Raw genomic sequence first — 25,905 nt, 5'->3', positions numbered from 1 at the left:
GTTCGGAAATCTTTGACAGGTCGAAGTAGGTGGCGTTCTTTTGCTACCATGTTTTCGCACAAACGAAGATAAAGCATTAGAAAATAGAAAAAGACTGAAACGGTACCTGTAAAAGCTATTGAGTGCTCAAGTGAATACAATAGAATACAAAATGTTAAACTGTAGTCTTCTATTACTAATTTATCGGCGCAAATATCTCTCATCATCCATCACACATCAAGCGGAACTTTGGTGCCCATTTTGACAAAATGAATAAGTGGAACACGCTCGTCTCAAGCATTTTCGTTCAGAAACAAGCTGTAGCTGTCATCTGTCAAATGTTCAAAAAGGTTGGAATTTCCACCAAACAGTTCCGGACCAAACAAAGGAATTTCGGCCCAAAAAACGCCAAATAATTTAATTTAAACCTTGAATAATGTCCATGTCTGGCGCTGGGCCTTCCAGCCCTTCTGGTGTGGTGCGAAACAGCGCGCTAGCCTTCGTAGACGCCCAACAACCGCAGGCTGCGCATACGCAGGACGAATGTATGCAGGACACGTCTAGGGACCAAATGGGGCAGACTGGTAAGATACTTTCTAAAAACGATCATTAAAATCGTAGTTTTAATTTGAGCGAGGATGTTCAAAAGAAAAGAATAAATAACTTGGATTCGAAAGTTACAGCATGGTTTTCATAAAGGATAGAAATGATCTAATCAAGTCAATAAGTAATTTCAGAGAAGTTCCGCAACAATTAGTGTTACAATACCCAACCACAGTGACAGAAAAAGGTTACACTTTTTTTGTCACTTCGTCTCAGCACCCAGTAGTAGCATAAGATATATTTGGAATGTGAAAAAGGGTCTACATACTTTCACCCTTCAAATACCTATCTGAAAATCGAGCCACAACAGAAATCAATGAGGGCTATCGTTTTAGCGCTCACCAGTTAGCGCCACTGTAGAGTAAGGCCCTGTCACTTGCTAGTAGCGAAGACAGTGGCACCAACTGGTGAGCGCTAAAGTGGTAGAAGGACTATCGCATTTGCACTCATCAAGATGGCGCCACTGTAGAGTAAGGTTCTGTCAATCGCCAGTGGTGCCAACTGTTAAGTATAAAAACGATAGCCCTCATTGTTACCGTGGTCTTATGTGACCGCTTAGGATTCCACCGGTTAAAAAGTTTTTATGAATGTTTACGTAACTAACGTAAACATAATTTTTTTCAGACAGAATGCCAATGCCTGCCGGCCTTAAAGCCCTATGTGAGGTGTACTCCAGACTCTATCCTGATCAGCCAAACCCCTTGCAGGTTACGACTAGGCTGAAATATTGGTACGTACAGATTAAGCTAATAACTGAGGTACAATAGCTATTTTGGCTACAGTCTGATGAGCTCTCAATGGTAACTAATGTTTTTTTTGGATATCTAAGTTCAATCTTCAAGAATACAGACTTCTGGAAATCCTCACAACTTTAAGGCTGAGTTGCACCATCTTACTTTAACTTTAACAAACGTCACAAATCTGCCAAACTTCATACAATAAGCACCGATTATTATTATAGTTATGGTTAAATTGAGTTGGTGCAACCCAGCCTTAGATTTAATTTTTCTATGATAGCTACGAGTAACTACTTAAATTCAGATTTTTTTAAATTTCATTCTAATTTTTCAGGTTAGGCGGCCATGATCCTCTAGACTACATCAGTATGTACTGGAACCCCGGCAAACCGGAAGAGAACATACCTCCACACTGGCATTACGTCAGGTAAGACAAAGAAAATATTCATTCATTGATCAAACTGCAGAATGTTTGATGGGATGTCAAATTTTTAGCTGTTCCAAATAAAAAAGAGGCTGGCATGCCGCTTTTTTTTATCTATTTTTTTACATTATTATATTAATTATTGAACCGTGTCCGTATAAATGTGCTATTTTGAAACAAAAATGTGTAGTCTGATGACTGTACAACAGAGCACCGTACCACGAGTAAACAGGTTTGGACACGGTTTTTTAATTAAAATTGGTTCAGCCCTTTTACTCTTTGTCAAAGTACTATTTGCAGAGAAAAAAATACTTTTATGAGTTTATTTTTTTCATTTATCGCTTGTATTGTCCCCAGTTTCGGCATATCCGACCTCCACGGAGACGGACGGGTTCATCCGCCGTCCCGCGACGGGTCATCAGGCCTCGGTCTAGAACTGACGTTTCGGTTGCACGCCGATGGACATTCATCGCCTCCGCTATGGCCCGCTGCGTTACTGCAGGCGACTGCTAGATACATGTTTACGTATAGTAAGTCAGAATGCTCCCTAGCCTCTCAACAAGACACTCTTTCTAGCCCCCAAGACACCCCCCTAGCCCTAAGACACCCCCCTAGCCCCCTTGAGACACCCCTTAGCCCCTAGGACTTCCCTAGCCCTTCTAAGTCACCCCCTTAGACCCCAAGAGACCCCCCCTCTCCAAGATGCCCCCTAGACCCCTTAAGACACCCCCTAGCCCCCCTAAGACACCCCCTAGCCCCCTAAGACACCCCTGGCTCCCTTAAGACACCCCTTTAGACCTCAAGACATCCCACAGCTGCCAAGACACCCCCTAGCTGCTAAGACACCCCCTAGCCCCCAAGATACAAGCCCCCCCTAGCCCCACCACGACACCCCCACTAGGCAAGACTGCGCCCCCCACCCCACTGCGCCCCCCACCCCAAGACACTCCCTATATCTACCTCATAAGTGAGCAAAACGCTGCCCCCACTGGGAATGGAACCCGGCGCCGCTGGGTGTCTTCGTAGCGACGGTTCATCAGGTCTCGGTCTGGAGCTGACATTCCGGTTGCACGCCGATGGACATTCATCGCCTCTGCTATGGCCCGCTGCGTTATTGCAGGCGACTGCTAGATACATGTTTACGTATAGTGAGTATAAGCTGCCCCCAGAGCATCCCTAAGGCGAGACTGCGCTCCCAAAACACCCCCTTAGCCACCAAGATATCCCCCCTAGCCCTCAAAGGCACCCCCAAGACACCCCTACTTAGCCCTCAAGACACCCCTACTTAGCCATCAAGACACCACACCTAGCCCCAAAACATCCCCTCTAGACCTCTCAAGATACCTCCTAGCCCCCAAAGATACTAGCCTTACCATGACACCCCCACTAGGCAAGACTACGCTCCCCCCTCCCCTTCCTCCTAAGACACTCCCTATAGCTACCTCATAAGCGAGCGAAACACTGCCCCCACTGGGAATGGAACCCGGCGCCTCTAGATATCTTCGTAGCGACGGGTCATCGCTCCTCAGGCCTCGGTCTGGAACTGACGTTCCGGTTGCACGCCGATGGACATTCATCGCCTCCGCTATGGCCCGCTNTCGGCAACAATAGTTATGGTTAAATTAAGTTGGTGCAACTCTGCTTTAGATTAAGTTTGCTACTTAAATTCAGATTTTTTTAAAATTTAATTCTAATTTTTCAGGTTAGGCGGCCATGACCCTCTGGACTACATCAGTATGTACTGGAACCCCGGCAAACCGGAAGAGAACATACCTCCACACTGGCATTACGTCAGGTGAGCCAAAGAAAATATTCATTCATTGATCAAACTGCTGAATGTTCGATGGGATGTCTAACCCCCTTACTAATAAAACTTACACGCTCGTTAAGAGTAGGCGCACACCGTTGATTTTTCGTCGGCCGATAGTTTAGTCGGGCTGTTGATCAGTATGGGCATGTATGGGAGTGTGCACACTACACCGATTCGATTTGGCTGATTCTTCATACAATTTAAAATCACAACTATCGGCCAACTAAAAATCAACTGTGTGCGCCTACTCTAAACAGTGTTATAAAGTGACGTTTAGTATGGAAATGTCATTTTAAAACGGTGTTCAACAACTGTGTAACTTTTTAGTAAGGGAGTAATTTTTTAGCTGTTCCAAGACTGGGATGTCGCTTTTTTATTTATCTATTTTTTTACATAATATTGAAAACTTTATTACACAACATCAATACGTCAAGCTGTCCGTACATTAAGGCCCAGAACACACGGTGAAACACAATTGCAACGAAACTGCAACTTCTAGTTACTTTTGAGTTGCATCTAAGTTTCTGCCATAGATTCCGTTGAGAGACCACACATGACGCGACCATTTCAAACCGGTTTCAAACTGCGTTTCACCGTGTGTTCTGGGCCTAAGTGCTGCTTGCTGACTGTTCAACAGAGTACCGTATCGAGACTCTTAAACGGGTAAATCGATTTGGACGCGGTTTTTTATTTAACTAAAATTGTTTCCGCTTTTTTAACGTCTATGTCAGTGGTTCTTAACCGGTGGTCCGCGGACACTGGTGGTCCCTGGAGGTATTCCAAGTGGTCCACGAAGACATCGTAATAAACAAGTGACGTGACGTGATGAGTCGAGTCAACACAACGCAAACGGCGCACAGTGGGCGAGAAATCAACCTCCTCTTTCATAGGATTTTGAAAAAAAAGTGGTCCCTGACAAGACAGAAATTTGGTAAAATGGTCCCTCATGACTTAAGGTTAAGAACCACTGGTTTATGTTATATGATTTATCGCTGCATTGTCCCCAGCTTCGGCATATCCGACCTCCACGGAGACGGACGGGTTCATCCGCCGTCACGCGATGGGTCATCAGGCCTCGGTCTGGAACTGACGTTTCGGTTGCACGCCGATGGACATTCATCGCCTCCGCTATGGCCCGCTGCGTTACTGCAGGCGACTGCTAGATACATGTTTACGTATAGTGAGTATAAGCTGCACCCAGATCATCCCTTAGGCGAGACACCCCCTTAAACCCCAAGATACCCCCTAGCCCCCAAAGAAAACCCCCTGAACACCTAAGAAACCCCTCTAGCCCCCAAGAAACCCCTCTAGTCCCCAAAGAAAACCCACTTAACCCCCAAGAAACCCCTCTAGCCCCCAAGAGACCCCTCTAACCTTCAAGAAACCCCTCTTACCCCCAAGAGACCCCTCTAACCCCCAAGGAACCCCTCTAACCCCCAAGATACCCCCTAGCCCCCCAAGATACCAGCACTGCGCTCCCTATATTTACCTCACAAGCGAGCGAAACACTGGGAATGGAACCCGGGCGAAACACTGCCCTCACTGTGAATGGAACCCGGCGTCGCTGGGTGTCCTCGTAGCGACGGGTCATCGGTCCTCAGGCCTCGGTTTAGAGCTGACGTTCCGGTTGCACGCCGTCGGACATTCATCGCCTCCGCTATGGCCCGCTGCGCTGCTACAGGCCTAAGACACCCCCTTAGATCCGAAGACACCCCCTAGCTCCTCTAAGACCCCCCTAGCTCCACTAAGACACCCCCATAGCCCCCAAGACTCCCCCTAACCTTCCAAGACACTAGCCCCCCCTAGCCCCACCACGACACCCCCACTAGGCAAGACTGCCTCCGCCCAAGACACTCCCTATATCTACCTCATAAGCGAGCGAAACAATGCCCCCACTGGGAATGGAACCCGGCGCCTCTGGGTGTCTTCGTAGCGACGGGTCATCGGTCCTCAGGCCTCGGTTTAGAGCTGACGTTCCGGTTGCACGCCGTCGGACATTCATCGCCTCCGCTATGGCCCGCTGCGCTGCTACAGGCTACGGCTAGATACATGTTCACTTATAGTAAGTCAGAATGCTCCCTAGCCTCTCAACAGGACACCCTAACTATCCCCAAAACACTTATCTAGCCCCCAAAGAAAACCCCCTGAACACCCAGGAAACCCCCCTAGCCCCTAAGACACCCCTCCTTAGCCCCCAAGACACCCTCTTAGCCCCCCTAAGACACTCCTTAGCTGCCAAGACACCTCCCTAGTCCCCCAACGACACCCTCTATCCCCTCAAGACACCCTCTAGCCCCCCAAGATACCCCCTAGCCCCCAAGGCACCCCCTAGCCCCCAAGGCACCCCCTTCGCCCTCTCAAAGATACCCTCCTAGCCCCCAAAGAAAATCCCTTTAGCCCCCAAGACGCTCTTAGGCCTAATTGAGCCCTCCCTTAAGATACCCCCTTGCCACCCAAGGGCCCCCCAGGCCAAATTCCGCCACCCATCCTATCCATGATTACGATTTTTGCCGTTCTTAGGTGCCTTATCAAAATTGAATAAAAACATGTATTTTTTTATTAAAAGGCCTGGATTATAGTGTAATGTAATCTCTACGTTCCAGATAACAAATTCTGCGCCGGCGACCACATATCCTGGCACGCGCCGCTTGACCCGCGCGCGGCGTCACGCGTGCGACACTTGCTCGTCAGCAGCGACCCGCAGTTGGCGCCCGCGCGTACGTCGCATGGAGCCGTCCAGTTCCTACAGGTCAGTGGCACCCAAGCAACTCCCTAAGGCACCCCCTAACCCTCAAGACACCCCCTAGTCTCCCCAAGACACCACCCTAGTCCCTCCAAGACGCCCCTTAGTCCCACCAAGACACGTCTCTTGGCTTGACTGCCCCCCCAAGATACCCCCTAGTCCCCCTAGCTCACGAGACACCCTCTAGTCTCTCAAGACACCCTCGAGACACCGTCTAGTCCCGCGTGCGACACTTGCTGGTGAGCAGCGACCCACAGCTGGCGCCAGCGCGCACGCCGCATGGAGCCGTCCAGTTCCTACAGGTCAGTGGCATAAGTAATAAATAATAATAAATATCCTTGGACATTTTACACTGCGCTTGTAGTCCCAAACTAAGCAAAGCTTGTACTATGGCATAGACACCGGCTAGCCCCTTTAGGCCCAGAGACAACTCCCTTAACCACCGAGACACCCCCTAACCCCCAAAGCATCCCCTAGACCTACACCTAGACCAGTTCCTGCAAGTCAGTGGCAGACTAGCCCCCGAGACACCGTCTAGCCCCCGAGAAACTACTAGACCTGACAGCCCCCCAAGACCCCTCTAGCCCTTAAGACCACCCCCCTAACCCATAAGACACTCCCAAGACGCCCTTAGCCCCCAAAACACCCCCCTTGTTTCCCTAATAGTTCCCTTAACCCCCAAGGCAACACCCCATAGCCCTAGCCCCGAAGAAATCATATCACATCAAAGACACTCCATTACCCCCCTCAAGACGTCCCAATAACACCCTCTTGTCCCCGCCAATACACACCCTAGCCCTCCAAGACACCGTCCAGCCCCCAAAACACCCCTATAGTTTCTTCAAGACACCTCCTAACCCCAAGACAACCCTATAGCCCTCCAAAACCCCAACCCTTCAAGACACCCCTACCCCCTAAAACACCCCCTAGCCCCTGAGACACCCCCTAGCCCCCGAATAAGTGTAATTATAATTTATTTTTTTCAGTTAGTGGGTTGCACTGGCAGGGAGCTGAGGGCAGCGCAAAGAGGATCCGGCTTCGACGTTTTAAAACTCATTAGTGAAGACCCGAGGTAACGTTTTAAAATTATTTTTTGTAACATGACGGGCTAGGATTATGGCGCAAAATCAATATTCATCATCATCATCATCTCAGCCAGGACGTCCACTGCTGAACATAGGCCTCCCCCAATGCTTTCCATGTTGCCCGGTTGGTAGCGGCCTGCGTCCAGCGCCTTCCTGCTACCTTTATGTCATCGGTCCACCTTGTGGGTGGACGTTGCGCTTGCGTGTACGTGGCTTCCACTTCAAAACCTTGCTGCCCCATCGGCCGTCTCATAAATGTAGCAGGAAGGCGCTGGATGCAGCCCGTTGCCAACTGGTTCATCGGAAATCATTAGAGAAGGTCTATATTCAGCAGTGGACGTCATGTGGCTAAAATGATGACGGCAGCTTTGTCATGAAGTACCTACTATTGGGTTAGAAATAAACATGAAACATGTAAAAGTATTTTTAGTTCCGTACTAGCTTTCCGCCCGCGGCTTCGCCCGCGTGGTATTTTGTCTGTCACAGAAAAACTTTATCGCGCGCGTCCCTGTTTCAAAAACCGGGATAAAAATTATCCTATGTTCTTTCCCGGGACTCAAACTATCTCTATGCCAAATTTCATCAAAATCGGTTGCGAGGTTTAAGCGGGAAAGCGTAACAGACAGACAGACAGACAGACAGACAGAGTTACTTTCGCATTTATAATATTAGTTGGGATTTACTAAGCATTTAGTCATTGCCTTGTAAAACTTGTCGAGCCACTAGGTGGACCGACGATCTGGTGAAGGTCGCGGGAGGTGCCTGGATGCGAGCGCAGGATCGGTCTTTGTGGAAATCCTTGGGGGAGGCCTTTGTCCAGCAGTGGACGTCTAATAATAATAATAAATATCCTTGGACATTTTACACTGCGCTTCTAGTCCCAAACTAAGCAAAGCTTGTACTATGGGTACTAGGCAACGGGTATAAACGTATGGCATTAAGCTCGCCTTTTTGTACAGAACATTGTTGTGTGTGCAATAAAGTCTTTAAATAAAATAAAATAAATAAATAAACATACTTCAATATTTTTTTTGTAAATACATACTTATTATACACAGAAAACACCCAGTCCAATACAAACAAATATGTTCATGCACACAAATGTTTGTACTGTGCGGGAATCGAACCCGCTACCTCCGGAATAGTAGTCCGTTTCGAACCACTACACCAAACGGCCGTCTTTCGGCTGAAACGAACGAACTTGTAAAAATCGCGTGTTTATTCCCTGTCAGATGTGACGCAGGCTCGTGGTTAGTGACGCGAGTGAATCGCCGCGTTTCTGCGCGCGGCGTGCGGCTGGCACCGGGCGCGCCTGCTCAGCTGGCCGGAGTCTCGGCGAGATTGCAATGGGCCGCCGTATGTGGGGTATGTATGTACAAATNGACGTCCCAATAACACCCCCTTGTCCTCCCTCCAATACAGACCCTAGTCCTCCAAGACACATCCTTAGCCCCCAATGCACCTACTTAGCCCTCAAGATACCTCTAGTCCCCGAGACACTGTCTAGCCACTAAGAGACTCGTCTAGCCCCCGAGACGCCGGCCAGCCCCTTTGTCTCCCCAAGACACCCCCTAACCCCAAGACAACCCTATAGCCCTCCAAGTCGCCTGGCCCTTCAAGACACCCCTACCCCCCAAGACACCCCCTAGTCCCCGAATAAGTGTAATTATAATATTTTTCGCTAAAATGTAATTTATTTATATTAGGGAAACAAACAATTTTGATATACAGACAAATAATCACACAAAAAATAGGAAAGAAATCAGTAAAGTTTCCACATTGCTTGGTTTCAGTTAGTGGGTTGCACTGGCAGGGAACTGAGGGCAGCGCAAAGAGGGTCCGGTTTCGACGTTTTGAAGCTTATCAGTGAAGACCCGAGGTACCAATGGCTTGTTACAATAATTTGTTTTTTAATTTTTTTTATTTATGCTTCGTATTTTTTTTAATAATTACTGAAATGCGTGGTTCTCTTTATTTGGATTCCATTTTATCCCCATCAATGGGGAGTTTGTGAAATTTTGCTCAGCAAATTGCCATTGCCAACTCTAATGGGTATTTGCATAAGTTCACAATTGAGTTCGTAGTACCAGTAGTACGAGAAACCATCAATCCCCAAATGGTCATAATATGACCGCGTTACAATGAGGGCTATCGTTTTAGCGCTCACCAGTTAGCGCCACTGTAGAGTAAGGTCCTGTCACTTGCTAGTAGCGAAGACAGTGGCACCAACTGGTGAGCGCGAAAGTGGTAGGAGGACTATCGCATTTGCACTCATCAAGATGGCGCCACTGTAGAGTAAGGTCCTGTCAATCGCCAGGGGTGCCAACTGTTAAGTATAAAAACGATAGCCCTCATTGATTCATCAATTTCTCGATTTACAGGGTTTCAAGGGTTAACCCTTATATTCTTAAGCGACAACTTGGGGATTGTTAGCTGAATTAAAGTACTGTACGGCTAGCACGAAAATCTTTCGTGTTCGAATCGTTTGCGTATTCGAATTGCCATCAAAAGATTTAGCACGAAAAATACAACAGCGCCCTTGTGAACGTGTCGTAAAGTGAACTTAGTATGAGAAATGGTTGCATGAAACTTATTTTGAGGATCAAAATTGTCACGTTATCGTTTAATTCGAAGATTGAGTATCGAATTTTGTCGAATACGCAAACGATTCGAAGATGAAAGTTGTTCATGCTAAAGCCTGGTCCGTGAGCACGTAGAATTTTGTCCAATGACCCCAAGCTGCCCATCCTTGTCGCTCGCACGTAATTATGTTGCTGTCGCGCTCGCACACTCACTGCGGGCGCCCGTCGCACAGTCGCGACAGCAATATAATTACGCGCGAGCGATAAGGATGGGTAGCTTGGGGTCATTGGACGGGATTCTACGTGCTCACGGACCAGGCTTTAGAGGTACTGAATGGCGATTTGTGGATGAAGTTTGCACATTTCCCTATTGACGGGGCGTTAATGGACATAAATGAAATAATTTATCCATAATTTATAACAGATGCGACGCAGGCTCGTGGTTAGTGACGCGAGTGAATCGCCGAGTTTCGGCGCGCGGCGTGCGGCTCGCACCCGGCGCGCCTGCTCAGCTGGCTGGCGTCTCGGCGAGGTTGCAATGGGCCGCCGTATGTGGGGTATGTATACACCCCAACCTAAACCCAGCCTGCCTGCGTAATAAAGCTTCTTACTACACCCCATCCTCCATATCTGGGGTAAGTTTGCAACCCTCCCTCCTAAATAGATCTAAAACGCCCCAGCCCCTCCATCTTAGGGGTAAATTCGCGCCCCAGCCGCCTTAAATAATGCTTCTTTACACCCCAGTCTCTGAGGTCAGTTTACATCCCCAGCTGCCCCTTTGACACCCCAGCTACCCCTAGATACCCCAAACCCATCTCTAGGGGAAACTAGAACGCCCAATCCCCATCAGTTGGGCAACCATGCTCCCTAGCATCTGTGGGTGGGGTGACCTTGCACCTCAGCCCTCCCCCAGTCCCCCTCAGTGGGGTAAATTAGCACCCCAGCCTCCCATTAGTGGGGTAAACTTGCTCCTCAGCCTCCCTATCTCTGGGGTAACTTTGCACCCCATTAGTGTTAGATGCGACGCAGGGTCGTGGCTAGTGACGCGAGTAACTGCGCGCGGCGTGTCCGGCGTATCTGCGAGATTCCAATAGGCTGCCGTAAAAGTCAAAGTCAAAACTTCTTTATTTGTTTAGACTAATAAATAGTTCTTACAAATCGTCATTTTGCTCTTAAGGAGCCTCTACTCATAATCTTTTTACCCTACCAGTCGTCGCAGGGGTATGTAGCACATCAGATACCCCCACTAAATACTCCTCAGTCATCCTCCACCCTAGCTCCTCTAGTCTCCGGAGGAGACCCAGCCACTTACCCCCCAGAAACCCCATACCCCACACACCTCAGCCAACCCTAAACAAAGCTTGAATACCCAGCCTCCCCTAGACGATAATACTTTACACCAGTCTTTCCCAAAGTGGGCGATAACGCCCCCTTGTGGGCACTGCAGGCTTAAAGGGGGGCGGTAACAGACCCAGAAAAAAAAATCGGGACGTTGTGTAGAGGCTTGGGAGGCGTCATCTACTAGGAGGACTCTTAGACACCGACTGAGCTCGACTCTTGACTACAAAAATGGGGGGCGCAAAAAATAATTTATTCTCAAAGTGGGCAGTAGACTAAATAAGTTTGGGAACCGCTGCTTTACACAAATATAGCTGGGCTGGCAGCTATATTTGTGACTCCATTTGTGAGGTCAACCATCTATGTGACGCGCCAGGTACCTACACCAGCCCCCCTAAATTAAACTTCTTTCTCTCTGGGGTAAGCGAGCACCCTAGCGAGTAGCGACCCACCTGTGGGGTAACCTTGCACCCCAGCTCCTCCATCTGTGGGTGGGGTAAGCTTACACCCCAGAGATTATTTTGTTGCTCATATTTGATTTTATTCTAAAAGCTGCTAATGATCATAAGTAGAACCCTTACTAAAACACTGTTTATTAATTCCAGGCCCCCACAGAAGCAGAGCCCAGCCCTCCCGAGTTGCCGGCGTGTGTCGAACAACAGATTAAAGACACACTGCAGCGAGGACTTAGCAGCATGAGCTCAGAACGGACTGGACCTGAAGGTATTGTTGATTAACATTATGAACATTGTGGGGTCATTAAGAACCCCAAGCGAACTTTTTTTAACGCAGTGAGGTCACTAGGGTCCCCAAGCAAACCTGTTGAACGCAGTGGGGTAACTGGAAACCCACACTGAGACAGAACTCAGCCCGCCCGAGCTGCCGGCGTGTGTCGAACAACATATTAAAGACACGCTGCAGCGAGGACTTAGCAGCATGAGCTCAGAACGGACTGGACCTGAAGGTATTTATTTATTGACATTTTGAAAGCCATGGGGTCTCGATTGAACGCAGTGGGGTTACAAGGGACCCCAAGCAGACCATCTGAACGCCGTGGGGTCACTAGGGACCCCATGCGATAAAAATCTAAAAAACACGTTGCAGCGACACCCCAAGCAGACATTTTGAACGAAATGAAGTCTTTGGAGACCCCAAACGAACCTTTTAACGTAGATGGGTTAGTGGGGACCCCAAGCGAAAATTTTGAACGCCGTGGTGGCCAAAGGTAAATGTTTGATAGTACTCTGGAAAAATACTGTTACTTCGATAGCGAGTGTAGTGGATTTAGACATTAGGAGCATTTAGACAAGTAATTCAGTAGAGTAATACCCGTTTTCACCTTCAACCGTTCAACCTTTTAAACGCCATTGGGTCATTGGGGACACCAAACAAACGTTTTGAACGCAGTGGGGTAACTGGAAACCTCAAGCGAATGTTTTAAACGCAGTGGGGTCATTGGGAACCCCGAGCAAACCTTTTGAACGCAGTGGGATCATTGGGGACCCCAAGCGAACCTTTTAAACTCCATGGGGTCATTGGGGTCTCCAAGCGAACCTTTTGAACGTAGTGGGGTTGCTGGGGACCCCAAGAGAACCTTTAAAACTCCGTGGGGTCCTACCACAAGTAATTAAAAGTCCCCACAACAAAAAATAGTGACATAGGTACTTTATTAATGACTCTATTTCTTTTTTCCTTTTACAGGTCACATGTCGACAGATAGCTTCGAAATGTCAAGCATTGAGAGAGCGCTGCCTCATGTGCCAGAATTAATGCAGGTAAATACTATTTTTAACCTACGCCTATACTGTAGGGCTAATATTGCCATGCATTCTTCACCAAGGTTTGTATACCATCTTAGTTTTCTAATAGTTACTAAGGTAGAAATTTTTACTACCGCGATGCAGGTGCTATTAAGTTTCTATTAACGCCATCTGTTGAGTGATGATAAAGCTCGGTCTGTGTGCACGTAGAATTTTGTCCAATGACCCCAAGCTACCCATCCTTATCGCTCGCGCGTAATTATATTGCTGTCGCGACTGTGCGACGCGCGCCCGCAGTGAGTGTGCGAGCGCGACAGCAACATAATTACGCGCGAGCGATAAGGATGGGTAGCTTGGGGTCATTGGACAAAATTCTACGTGCTCACGGACCAGACTATACCTACCCGCCAGTTTGTAGTGGCGAGTCGATAGGCGTCCGCCACTCACACAAGCAGTTACACTGAATATGTTACACTTTTTGTAATTCCTTTAATATTTATTATTCCAGGACTCCCGCAGTGAAGGGCTCGTAGAATATTTCGACGAAGTCCACATAGTCATGAACGCAGAAGGAGCTAGCTTGCTGCCGCTGGCTATAGAGTGAGTTCTTAAATTAAAAATTAAATCCATTTATTTTCTGTAAGAAGACTTTTATACAGGGTGGAAACGATAAGTGATCTCACACGATTATTTCTAAACTAAGTATACAATATATCGAAAAACTGGTTACTGATCCTGAAAGTGCTTCACAAGTTCTTTCAAACGGTATCAATAATAGGTTACAGAATAAATTGGATCTATCGAAAAATTCTATGTTTTCAGTTTCCATACATTTACAACCCCAGAACTCTAGAATGGTCCAGTGCCTACCCCAGAGAATCTTAGAAGTAGTAAATCTACATTACTTTGTGACCCTAAGGCCCTAATCGCAACCTAAAAGCTTAAGGGGAGTATTAGCTAGAGCATTTATTTGTAACAGAACATCCGCTTGTACTAGTGTAGTGTCACCTTTTCACGAACCAATCGTACATTTTACCTGTATTCTACCATTCGTACATGTACGAACGTTACATTACATAGAAATGCTTTGTGGCCTTATTCACGTATTTTGACAGTCAAGATCTCGCTGACGTTCAGAATTGAAAAACAGTTCTAAATCCGTATTCACAAGGCTCATTTTGATAGAACGATTACTCGATAGGATCGCAACTTACCCCCTTACTAATAAAAAGTTACACAGTTCTTTTTTTTTTGTTGGCTCGCAAGGCTTGTGCATTTGCCACGACAAAGGTAGGGAAACGAAAATGTAGGAAATATCGGAATTTCGGAAATTTTAAAGGATAGGATCAATACAGTGTGAGTCAAGCCAAAGCGCACACACGAAAATAGATGAAACCAGACCCACTTTTATCGACAAAAAAGAGGTCAAAAAATTTTTGAGATTTTTTTTCAACTTCTTATAGAATTTTTTTTCCTCCAATTACCCATTTGCAAAGAAAACGCAATAACCCTTAAACCAAGCGATACATCCTGACAAAACAAAAACAGTAGCAATGCCAAATAACAGGCGATACTAAAAAAATACATAAAATACACAAAAAAATTACAATTTTATATTACTGTTGTTTTATTCTTCTGTTCTCTTGTTTCTTTCTGTATTTTTACATATTTGTTTAGCAAACTGATACGCGTCTGTTGAACTATTTATTTTTAACAATAATGTACAATTACAGGCACTGTTTGGTCTATTGTAAAAACTTAATATTTATGTAAAACTTGTAACTATACATGACTGTTTGATGCCTTAAATAAATTAAAAAAAAAAATGCCAAGAAACAATAAAAAATGTCACTTTTTGAAAAAAACACAGTTGTTGATCACTGTTTTATAATGACATTTCCATACTAAACTTCACTTTAAAACATTGATCAACGAGCATGTAAGTTTTATTAGTAAGGGGGTTAGTGTTTTGTTGTCGTTGAAGTTTTGTTACGTGACGCTACTAGTCACTCACTTTTATAGTATTTTCTAATTCTATTTTATTTTTGCAGTGGCCGCGTGTCCCACGGCCGCCATTTCACGTGGCGGGAGGGCGAGCGAGCAGTGACGCTGGTGCCGCCCTCTGTGGCCGGCGCTATAGCCACACCCGCGCGTCCGCTAGCCGCTAGCGGGGCTTGGCTACAGGTAAGTTCATCATCGGGTCATTTAGTCCCCTGCAGGAGAACAACCCTCTCTAATTTACATGTATCCATCATCGAGTGTTTTAGTCTCCAAAGCAGGAGCAGGACGGTTTCTAAAGCCCGGTCGCCGAGCACGTAGAATTTCGTCCATTGACCCCAAGCTACCCATCCTTATCGCTCGCGCGTAATTATATTGCTGTCGCGACTGTGCGACGGGCGGCCGCAGTGAGTGTGCGAGCGCGACAGCAACATTACACGCGAGCGATAAGGATGGGTAGCTTGGGGTCATTGGACGAAATTCTATCTGCTTCGCGACTGGACTTTAGCTGCTAGTAGCACTTGGCTGGTAAGTACGATATAGTATAATAGTCTCCAATAGCAACAGTTGGCTGCAGATACAGGGTTCATTATCAGATGATATAGTCGCCATTTCACGTGGCGGAAGGGAGAGCGAGCAGTGACGCTGGTGCCGCCCTCTGTGGCCGGCGCTATAGCCACGCCCGCGCATCCGTTAGCCGCTAGCGGGGCTTGGCTACAGGTAAGAATGATATTCATAGCATTATTAGGTCATTTAGTCTCCACTGCAAGCAGGAACACACAAAACAAATTCACATAAAATTAACTTATTTAAAAATGTTTAGTGGTAGAATGTGTGTCTTTAATTGGCTTATGTTCAAGTTGTATCTTCCTGCACATGTTGCACATTGAATGCTGTTGAAACATTGTTAAACAAATAAAATAAAATAACTTCTAAATAAATTATTCTGTAACCAGTGAACCAAAGTTGGCCTAACTTTTTGATTTCATAGACCACTTACTTAGTTATGAGTTTCCGAAAGAGTGAAATAGGACTTCTTCCCATGGATGTCGTGAAACAAGAGTGATTATGGGACAAAGAGACCATTCTCGGTCCACCCAACCCGTCGATGGAATGAAAGTCAAATCCTCCTTTTGGAAAATTCATTCCTTCAAAGGTAGTGGAGACTAAAATAATGGCCTAATGGACAAAATGATAATGATGAATTGATAATCTATAATATAAAAAATGAATCGCAAAATGTGTTGGTAAGCGCATAATTCAACAACGCCTGGACCAATTTTACCAATTCTTTTTTTAAATGTTCGTTGAAGTTCAAAGATGGTTCGGCGAAAAAACTTTGAATAATTTCCGAGCAATATTCAACCCCTAAGGGGGTAAAACGGGGTCCACGCATACGAAGTCGCGGGCTGCCGCTAGTATCAAAATAAAAATGTTTCCATGTCCAGCGGCAAAATATTAAAAGAATCTAATGTCTTTTACTTCCACAAATTACAAAAATAAAGATTCAAGATGTTAAAAAGTGTTTCTCTTTCCAGGTGCTAATACCAAAGGAGCTAGCCGAAGACATGTCCAAAAAGGTCGCCCATCTTTCCCAACTGGCCGAAACCGACTCAGAATCGGACTCCGACGAGGAAGCGAGCAAGCAATCACCAGAACCTATAGTGCTGCCTCTCACTCTATCCTGGCCTAAATACAGGATCAAAATCACGGTCGTGAAAAACCATGAGCTGTTATAAATTATGTAGTTAACATTTTTCAAGGCAAAAGTGAATAGGTATAGCCTGACCAGGAACATAAAAACCCTGCCATAGAGGCGCGTCAATTGCATTTGATAGTGCAACACTGAGTACAGTCGTATCTGTTTTAAATTAATAGGCTAACTTTATGTATCAGGATTCAGGATTACGGGCTAATTTGATATTTTCATAAATTAACGAAAAATTATTATTATAGGTAACCTGGTTTAAATAAATTAAATGAAACCATCAATCGAGCTAGTAGGATTTATTTTATTATTCATCAATAATCAAATTCAGAACTTGAATATTCAACTGCAATGTCTGCTCATGAACGCTTCAAACTCGGTACTTCTTTCCCAATTCCATAAAATTCAACACTTAGAAAGTGTCATTTATTTTTAAAATAGGTAGTTGAAACAAACCACAACAAATTTTCATAGTGTACTGTACTATACGATAAACATGTCAGTCAATTTGACAACCTTTGTCGGAAACCTTATTCAATGAAAATATTGTCCGAACCCTTAGTATTTCTCTTCGACAAATACTTTAACACATTGTAAACCACTTTTCTTTCACGACTATAAAAAGATTTCAGCAATTTAATTCACAAAATCAATTGCGCACATTTAAAATAAAGTTTGTTTACACTTTGACAGCAATAGACTGACATGCAAGGTGACATGTCAATGAAGTTTTCAGTTACTGTTGCCATTAAAATAAATTAGTACCATTAGTTTTCCGCAATATGGCGAGGGTTTTTATGTTCCTGGTCGGGCTATAAAANCCTAATAAAGAAAATAAAAATAAAAAAATAAATGTATACACCCCAGCGCTAACACCAGCCTGTCTAAATAAAGCTTCTTACACCTCATCCCCCATATCTGGGGTAAGTTTGCAACCCTTCCTCCTAAATAGATCTAAAACGCCCCAGCCCCTCCATCTTAGGGGTAAATTCGCACCCCAGCGCCCTTAAATAATTGCTTCTTTACACCCCAGTCTCTGAGGTCAGTTTACATCCCCAGCTGCCACTTTGACACCCCAGCTACCCCTAGATACCCCAAACCCATCTCTAGGGGAAACTAGAACCCCCAACCCCCTATCAATTCGGCAACCATGCTCCCTAGCATCTGTGGGTGGGGTGACCTTGCACCTCAGCCCTCCCCCAGTCCCCCTCAGTGGGGTAAATTATAGCACCCCAGCCTCCCATTTGCGGAGTAAATTAGCACCCCAACCTCCCATTTGTGGGGTAAACTTGCTCCTCAGCCTTCCTATCTCTGAGGTAACCTTGCACCCCATTAGTGTCAGATGCGACACAGGCTCATGGTTAGTGACGCGAGTGAATCGCCGAGTTTCGGTGCGCGGCGTGCGGCTCGCAGCTCAGCTGGCCGGAGTCTCGGCGAGGTTACAATGGGCCGCCGTATGTGGGGTATGTATACACCCCAGCCTCCCCCTTATTAGATTACCGCCTCCAAACCTCACAGCCCCCATAACAAAGATACTTTTCACCCCAGCCCCCTTAGACGAAGCTACTTTTCACCCCAGCCCCCCTAGATGAAGATTCTTTGCACCCCAGTCTGAGGTAAGTTTACATCCCCAGCTCCCGCCCTCGACCCCCCTCAAACACCCCAGCTACCCCTAGACACCCTACCCAACACTAGACACCCCACCCCCATCTCTAGGGCAAACTAGAACCNGTCAATGAAGTTTTCAGTTACTGTTGCCATTAAAATAAATTAGTACCATTAGTTTTCCGCAATATGGCGAGGGTTTTTATGTTCCTGGTCGGGCTATACTTTGATACAATTTCACAAACGATGCTTGCTCAAATGAAGCAGCAAATGGAACGCACAGCGTTGAATAGAGCTGGTTCGTGTGTCACCCTGTGCGTCCACGCACACTGTGAGACCTCGTAATGTTTGTTAATACAGGCCAGGGCAGATATATACCGTACTAGACTCAGTGGCGGCGTAGCATGGCTTGGCACCCGGGGCGATCACCCGTCCCCCCGTCCCCCTCAGTGGGGTGAATTAGCACCCCAGCCTCCCATTAGTGGGGTAAACTTGCTCCTCAGCCTCCCTATCTCTGGGGTAACCTCGCACCCTATTAAGTGTCAGATGCGACTCAGGATCAGACGCAGGAGTAGCACTCTTTTGTAGTTGTGGTACATCTGAAACAAGCCTTACTCTGCCACTTCTGTCAGAACCACTCAGCAAAGGAAATGCCTAATGCAAAATGAGTTTATGGTAACTCTTAAAGATTTGGTTCAATCCTGAAATGGTATTTACTCATTCCAGGCCCCCACAGAAGCAGAGCCTAGCCCTCCCGAACTGCCGGCGTGTGTCGAACAACAGATTAAAGACACACTGCAGCGAGGACTTAGCAGCATGAGCTCAGAACGGACTGGACCTGAAGGTATTTATTTATTACCATTTTGAACGTCGTGGGGTCACTAGGGACCCCAAACAAACCTTTTGAACACCGTGGAGTCACTGGGGCTTAAAAGTCTAAGACACGATGCAGCATAAACTGCTCAGCATGAGCTCAGAACGGACGGAGCCTGAAAGTATTGTTGATTAACATTTTGAACATTGTGGGGTCATTGAGAACCTCAAGCACACCTTTTGAACGCCGTGGGGATACTGGAGACCCCAAGCGACCCTTTGGAACGCAGTGGGGTCATTGGGGACTCCATAAGTGCCACTTGTGGTCTAAACTGAATAAATATTTTTGATTTTGATTTTGATTCATTGACAAGCAGACACTGTGGGGTCACTAAAAACCCCAAGGGAACCTTTAAAATGCCGTGGGGTAACTTGGGACCCCAAATAAAAGAGTAGTGGACACCCTAATCAATTGACATTCTTTATTAATTAATACTCAACTCAGTTTATTCTGGTTTTCTTACTCTTTCGTTTCCAGGTCACATGTCTACAGATAGCTTCGAAATGTCAAGCATTGAGAGAGCACTGCCGCATGTGCCAGAATTAATGCAGGTAAATACTTCTTTCCTGATGACCCTTCTTTAACATACACTTGACTGTTTTGTATATTAAATAACCCCGGCTTATGTGTCAACTCGCCAATCTAAAAACTCGTCCATTGGCGAGTTGGTAAACTCGCCAATGGACTTATAATTTCTTTGATGGTTATCTCGCCATAAGTTTTGGACCACATCATTGTACTGTATAAGGCCCGGTTTCCACCAAGGCATAACGGAGCGGAGAAGTGTTTTAAATAACCAGATTTCATTATTTCCACTTCTTGTCTCCGTTTTCGCCGCGCCGCCGCCGCCGCTGTCAAACACTATGGAAAAAAGACAATGCCGGAAATTGGCGTCTTTTTTTTTCGCGCGGCCAGCGACCAAACTTGTTTTTTGATTACAAAATAGTGTAATAAACCAAGCTTACTATGACATGTATACCTCTAAACTCAGTCTGAACTGAGTTACGAGCATTAGAAGTTTGATGATTTTATACTAGATTTGCTTTTTGCGCGCAAGTTTTGTAAGAAATTGCAACAAAATAGTGACATTGTATGTGTAAATAAACAATACCATCCATTAAAGGCTCCAGACATCAGTATGGAGCAGAATCAGCGCAATAAAAAATAGCGCAATATTTTGTTGCAATTTCTTACAAAACNATACTAGATTTGCTTTTTGCGCGCAAGTTTTGTAAGAAATTGCAACAAAATAGTGACATTGTATGTGTAAATAAACAATACCATCCATTAAAGGCTCCAGACATCAGTATGGAGCAGAATCAGCGCAATAAAAAATAGCGCAATATTTTGTTGCAATTTCTTACAAAACTTGCGCGCAAAAAGCAAATCTAGTATGAAAATCATCAAACTTCTAATGCTCGTAACTCAGTTCAGACTGAGTTTAGAGGTATACACGTCATAGTAAGCTTGGTTTATTACACTATTTTGTAATCAAAAAACAAAGTTTGGTCGATGGCCGCGCGAAAAAAAAAAGACGCCACCTTCCATCCAAAATCTGGCATTGCCATTTGACGGCCTGACACTTCACCGCTCGATAATTTCACCGAAGCGGAGCGGAGTGAAGATGTGCAAATAATGGAATCTGATTGGTTATTAATATTCAAAGAACTTGCCTTACACATGCGGTTACAATGATGTTACACTTTTTGTTATTTCCATAACATTGTATTCTAAATAATTTTGGACATTTATTTCCAGGACTCCCGCAGTGAAGGGCTCGTAGAATATTTCGACGAAGTCCACATAGTTATGAACGCAGAAGGCGCTAGCTTGCTGCCGCTGGCTATAGAGTGAGTCCTAGCATTTTTCATTTATCTACTTCTATCCTACTAATATTATGGATGTTTGTTACTCTTTCACGCAAAAACTACTAAATGGATTTTGATGAAACTTAACAGTGTTTTTGTTTATAACCCAGAATAACATAGGCTACTAGCGGCCGCCCGCGACTTCGTGCGCGTGGATCCCGTTTTATCCCCTTTAAATTTTTCCTGAATTTTCTTTGTTATAAACCTCACGGAGCCCGAGACCTTTCCAACGAATGTAAAACCGTGGAAATCGGTTCGTGCGTCTGGAGTTATAGCGTCAGGAAGGAAAACCCGACTTATTTTTATATAGTAGATAATTTATGCCGATCTGTGACAAACTAAATTTCACGTGGATGAAGCCGCGGGCAAAAGCTATTCAAAAATAAAGGAATGTTTTCATTAAGTAATTTTTTTTATGGCATTACAAAATTCCATCCTGTATATTATAGTAATTTATGTCTTTGTGTACAGATACATTTTTATAACTATTGATCATTTTATATTTCCACAGCGGCCGCGTGTCCCACGGCCGCCATTTCACGTGGCGGGAGGGCGAGCGAGCAGTGACGCTGGTGCCGCCCTCTGTGGCCGGCGCTATAGCCACGCCCGCGCGTCCGTTAGCCGCCAGCGGGGCTTGGCTACAGGTAAGTTCATCATCGGGTCATTTAGTCCCCTGCAGGAGAACAACCCTCTCTAATTTACATGTATCCATCATCGAGTGTTTTAGTCTCCAAAGCAGGAGCAGGACGGTTTCTAAAGCCCGGTCGCCGAGCACGTAGAATTTCGTCCATTGACCCCAAGCTACCCATCCTTATCGCTCGCGCGTAATTATATTGCTGTCGCGACTGTGCGACGGGCGCCCGCAGTGAGTGTGCGAGCGCGACAGCAATATTACACGCGAGCGATAAGGATGGGTAGCTTGGGGTCAATTGACGAAATTCTATCTGCTTCGCGACCGGAATTTAGTTGCTAGCGGCACTTAGCTGGTAAGTACGATATAGTATAATAGTCTCCAATAGCAACAGTTGGCTGTAGGTATACAGGGTTCATTATCAGATGATATAGTCGCCATTTCACGTGGAGGGAGGGAGAGCGAGCAGTGACGCTGGTGCCGCCCTCTGTGGCCGGCGCTATAGCCTCGCCCGCGCGTCCGTTAGCCGCTAGCGGGGCTTGGCTGCAGGTATTTATTTATTTACGATATAGCATCAATATTGTGGTGTTTGTAGCCAAGTACTAGAATATAATTAATTAATACTTCTGCCGCTGATGGACGTCTTGGGTAAAACTGTAAGTCCACAGTGAATTATATAAATAAATAAATAAATAAATAAATAATGCACTGTTTCACACAAACGATGAGATCACGTGACATCAGTGAGAGTAAAAGGAGTCAGTCGCTTAGCAGACGTAGCGGTAAGCCGATGGTAAATCAGCAAATAATGCACACGACACTCATTTAAATAGTCTACAGCAGGGGTCTCCAAACTTTGAAGCCTTAGGGCCATAATTTTTTTTTTCGGGCCATAACAATTTTAATTTTTATGTCCACCTATGCAACATAGGCTTATGCCCGTTTTCGCCATCAATCCCTAATTTTTAAGTGACTTCTATGAAAACAAAATGCCTTGTAATGTGTACCATAGGGGTCACTTAAAAATTAGGGATTGATGGTGAAAACGGGCATTAGTCTTAAACTGTCGCGGGCCGGATTGATAGCAGTGGCGGGCCGGATATGGCCCGCGGGCCGTAGTTTGGAGGCCCCTGGTCTACAGTCATCATCAGGTCATATAGTCTCCACTGCAGGACACACACAACCCTCAAATCAGAAGGGACGCTGGTGCCTGATACAAATGAGATAGCAACATCATCGTCAGGTCATTTAGTCGCCATTTCACATGGCGCGAGGGAGAGCGAGCAGTGACGCTGGTGCCGGCCTCTGTGGCCGGCGCTATAGCCACGCCCGCGCGTCCGTTAGCCGCTAGCGGGGCTTGGCTACAGGTGCGTAAGTCATCTAAATATACAGGGTGGAATTTTGTAATGCCACCTGAAGAGATTTCATCCTTATGCTTAACACTAACGATCGATGCAATAAAAATACAGGGTGTAATTTTTAACAGATTTTAGTTGGTTCGATTCCCAGGTGTAGCAGGCAAATTTTTAGAAATCTTTGTATGCAGTTCTCTTTCTTTTCAAAAATAAAGGAATGTTTTCTTTGAGTAAAATTTTCTATCTACAGTATTATGGGTAATCCGGTGGCATTACTAAATTCCACCCTGTATTACTCAATCAAAGGTGACTGACTGACATAGTGATCTATCAACGCACAGCCCAAACCACTGGACGGATCGGGCTGAAATTTGGCATGCAGGTAGATGTTATGACGAAGGCATCCACTAAGAAAGGATTTTACGAAACTCCACGCCTAAGGGGGTAAAACGGGATCCACGCGTACGAAGTCGCGGGCGGCCGCTAGTAGTATAATAGTCTTCACAGAAGGAGGTCAACCCTAATGAGGGCTATCGTTTTAGCGCTCACCAGTTAGCGCCACTGTAGAGTAAGGTCCTGTCACTTGCTAGTAGCGAAGACAGTGGCGCCAACTTGTGAGCGCTAAAGTGGTAGGAGGACTATCGCATTTGCACTCATCAAGATGGCGCCACTGTAGAGTAAGGGCATGTCAATCGCCAGGGGTGCCAACTGTAAAGTATAATAGCTAGCGGGGCTTGGCTACAGGTAAGATGTATCTCTAATTTACTAGGGTTCATCGTCTATCCTTTATTCTCATTATACTCTGTGTACTCGTGGCAGGCGGTGTAATGATAAAACAGTGCATATCACGTTTTCCCTCGCACTCACACTGGTTGTGGGCGACGTCACACAGAGGCAGCCATAGCGTTGTTTATAATACGTTATAATTAATCAAATATTAGCGACTGTGCATCTCTGTTTCCAAAATTACTTATGGTTCCCCTGCCACGAGTCTTTGTCGAACTAGTGTCAATTCACGTCTTTTAGTCTCTACAGCTTTTCTTATTAGATTCTTATCATCCACCACACAATTTACTAAGCTCCATCAATGTCAGATAATTTATTCTACTTAAGAAGCACAAGCCTCTCTAATTTCATTTAATAGGATTCATCATCGTCAGAGGCAGGAGCACCCGTCTCTCTAGTTTACTAAGCTACATCATCATCATTGAACAAGTTTTTAAAGAGTTAAAAAGCACGAATATTCATAAATACTTTAGTGCATATTCGCAAATATCTTTGACTGATTCGTACGGTGTGATTTTAAATAAATCATTGTCTAAAAAAAGAAAACCAAATGAATGTTTAAATTAAACCCACATTTTACCGCAATTAAGATTGTAATTTAAAAACTCTTTTGTCTTTCCAGGTGCTAATACCAAAAGAGCTAGCCGAAGATATGTCCAAAAAGGTCTCCCATCTTTCCCAACTGGCCGAGACCGACTCAGAATCGGACTCCGACGAGGAAGCGAGCAAGCAATCTCCAGAACCTATAGTGCTGCCTCTCACTCTAACCTGGCCTAAATATAGGATCAAAATCACGGTCGTGAAAAACCATGAGCTGTTATAAATTATGTAGTTAAAATTTTTCAAGGCAAAAGTGAATAGGTACTTTGATACAATTTCACAAACGATGCTTGCTTCTGAAGCAGCAAATCGAACGCACAGCCTTGAATAGAGATCTGTGATTGGTTCGTGTGTCACCCTGTGCGTCCACGCGCACTGTGAGACCTCGTAATCGTTTCAGGGCAGATATGTACTATACTAGACTGCATCTCACTTAACATCAGGTGCGATTGCGGTCAAATACCTGCCTTGTTCTGCATAAAAAAAACTTGTAAATAAAGGACTAGTACAGTTTTTGTTATATATACAGGGTGTTAGGTAAATGGGTATATGAGCCGACACTAGCCCATATTAACATGGTCATATAAATGATATGGTGAAGTCAGAAATTTGATATCATCATTTTAATTTTTCAAATTTTCATACAAAATACATTTTTTAAAATCCGATTTGTATGAAAATTAAAATAATTAAAATGAAGATATCAATTTTCTGACTTCACCATACCATTTATATGACCATGTTAACATGGGCTAGTGTCGGCCCATATACCCATTTACCTAACACCCTGTATAAGTAGGTATTTTGATGTCAAATATCAATGGACGTTAACTCTATAGGCATCGTTTAAAATCTTGTTCATAAAAAAGGAGATGTCCCAATTTCGGCCCAGAGGTTGTACGCCATATCAAAAATCAAGAAAAATCTACTGATTAAGGGAAAAATATAAATAACTATATCTAGCATATAATTTAGCCGCTCAAAATCAAAAACTATTCATGAATTATCATTCTCAAATGCATACACAAGATGGCGTATGGCGTCAGATAAAAAAAAAAAAGATGAACCATAGACTAACTAAACGTCAGTCGCTGTCAGATTTCTTCTGTCACTCTCCACCAAGATACGACTTAATGTCAAAAGTGACAGATGTCATCAAAATGACATTCGTCCACCATGATGGTTTTTGTGGTTGAGTATTGCTATTTTCTTAACAATCTTTTGTTTTAAGCGAATAAACTAAACCATTTAAAAGAAATTGAATAGTAAGAAACTGTTGTACATTTAAAAGCCCTTCTTTTTGGTAGGTGTACAGGTTGTGGGCCTAGGCTCCATACATTTTGGGACAACTCCTTTATAATCTATAAATAAATTACCAGGTAAGTATGGACTAATATTTTCTTGTACAGCTTTTATTAT

General features: G+C 44.9%; 1 protein-coding gene across 1 annotated transcript; it reads left to right on the top strand.

The window, feature by feature from the left end:
- The first annotated feature begins 49 nt into the window (after positions 1-49).
- Su(fu) (suppressor of fused) lies at positions 50-25,008 on the top strand. Its single transcript, XM_028320919.1, has 21 exons — positions 50-563; positions 1,207-1,312; positions 1,654-1,746; positions 2,101-2,273; positions 6,157-6,302; positions 7,283-7,368; positions 8,614-8,754; positions 9,153-9,260; positions 10,388-10,520; positions 11,907-12,024; positions 13,003-13,076; positions 13,570-13,661; positions 15,113-15,152; positions 15,687-15,779; positions 16,598-16,797; positions 18,104-18,230; positions 19,099-19,216; positions 19,724-19,797; positions 21,005-21,096; positions 21,626-21,758; positions 24,509-25,008. Exons 1-21 carry the CDS (start codon positions 416-418, stop codon positions 24,707-24,709), a joined length of 2,496 nt encoding a protein of 831 aa, XP_028176720.1. The 5' UTR covers positions 50-415; the 3' UTR covers positions 24,710-25,008.
- Positions 25,009-25,905: the final 897 nt, after the last annotated feature.

This window comes from Ostrinia furnacalis, unplaced genomic scaffold, assembly GCF_004193835.3.
Source record: "Ostrinia furnacalis isolate ACB-3 unplaced genomic scaffold, ASM419383v2 OfSCF7462, whole genome shotgun sequence".
NCBI classification, from domain to species: domain Eukaryota; kingdom Metazoa; phylum Arthropoda; class Insecta; order Lepidoptera; family Crambidae; genus Ostrinia; species Ostrinia furnacalis.
This window is presented reverse-complemented; position numbering and strand designations above follow the sequence as displayed.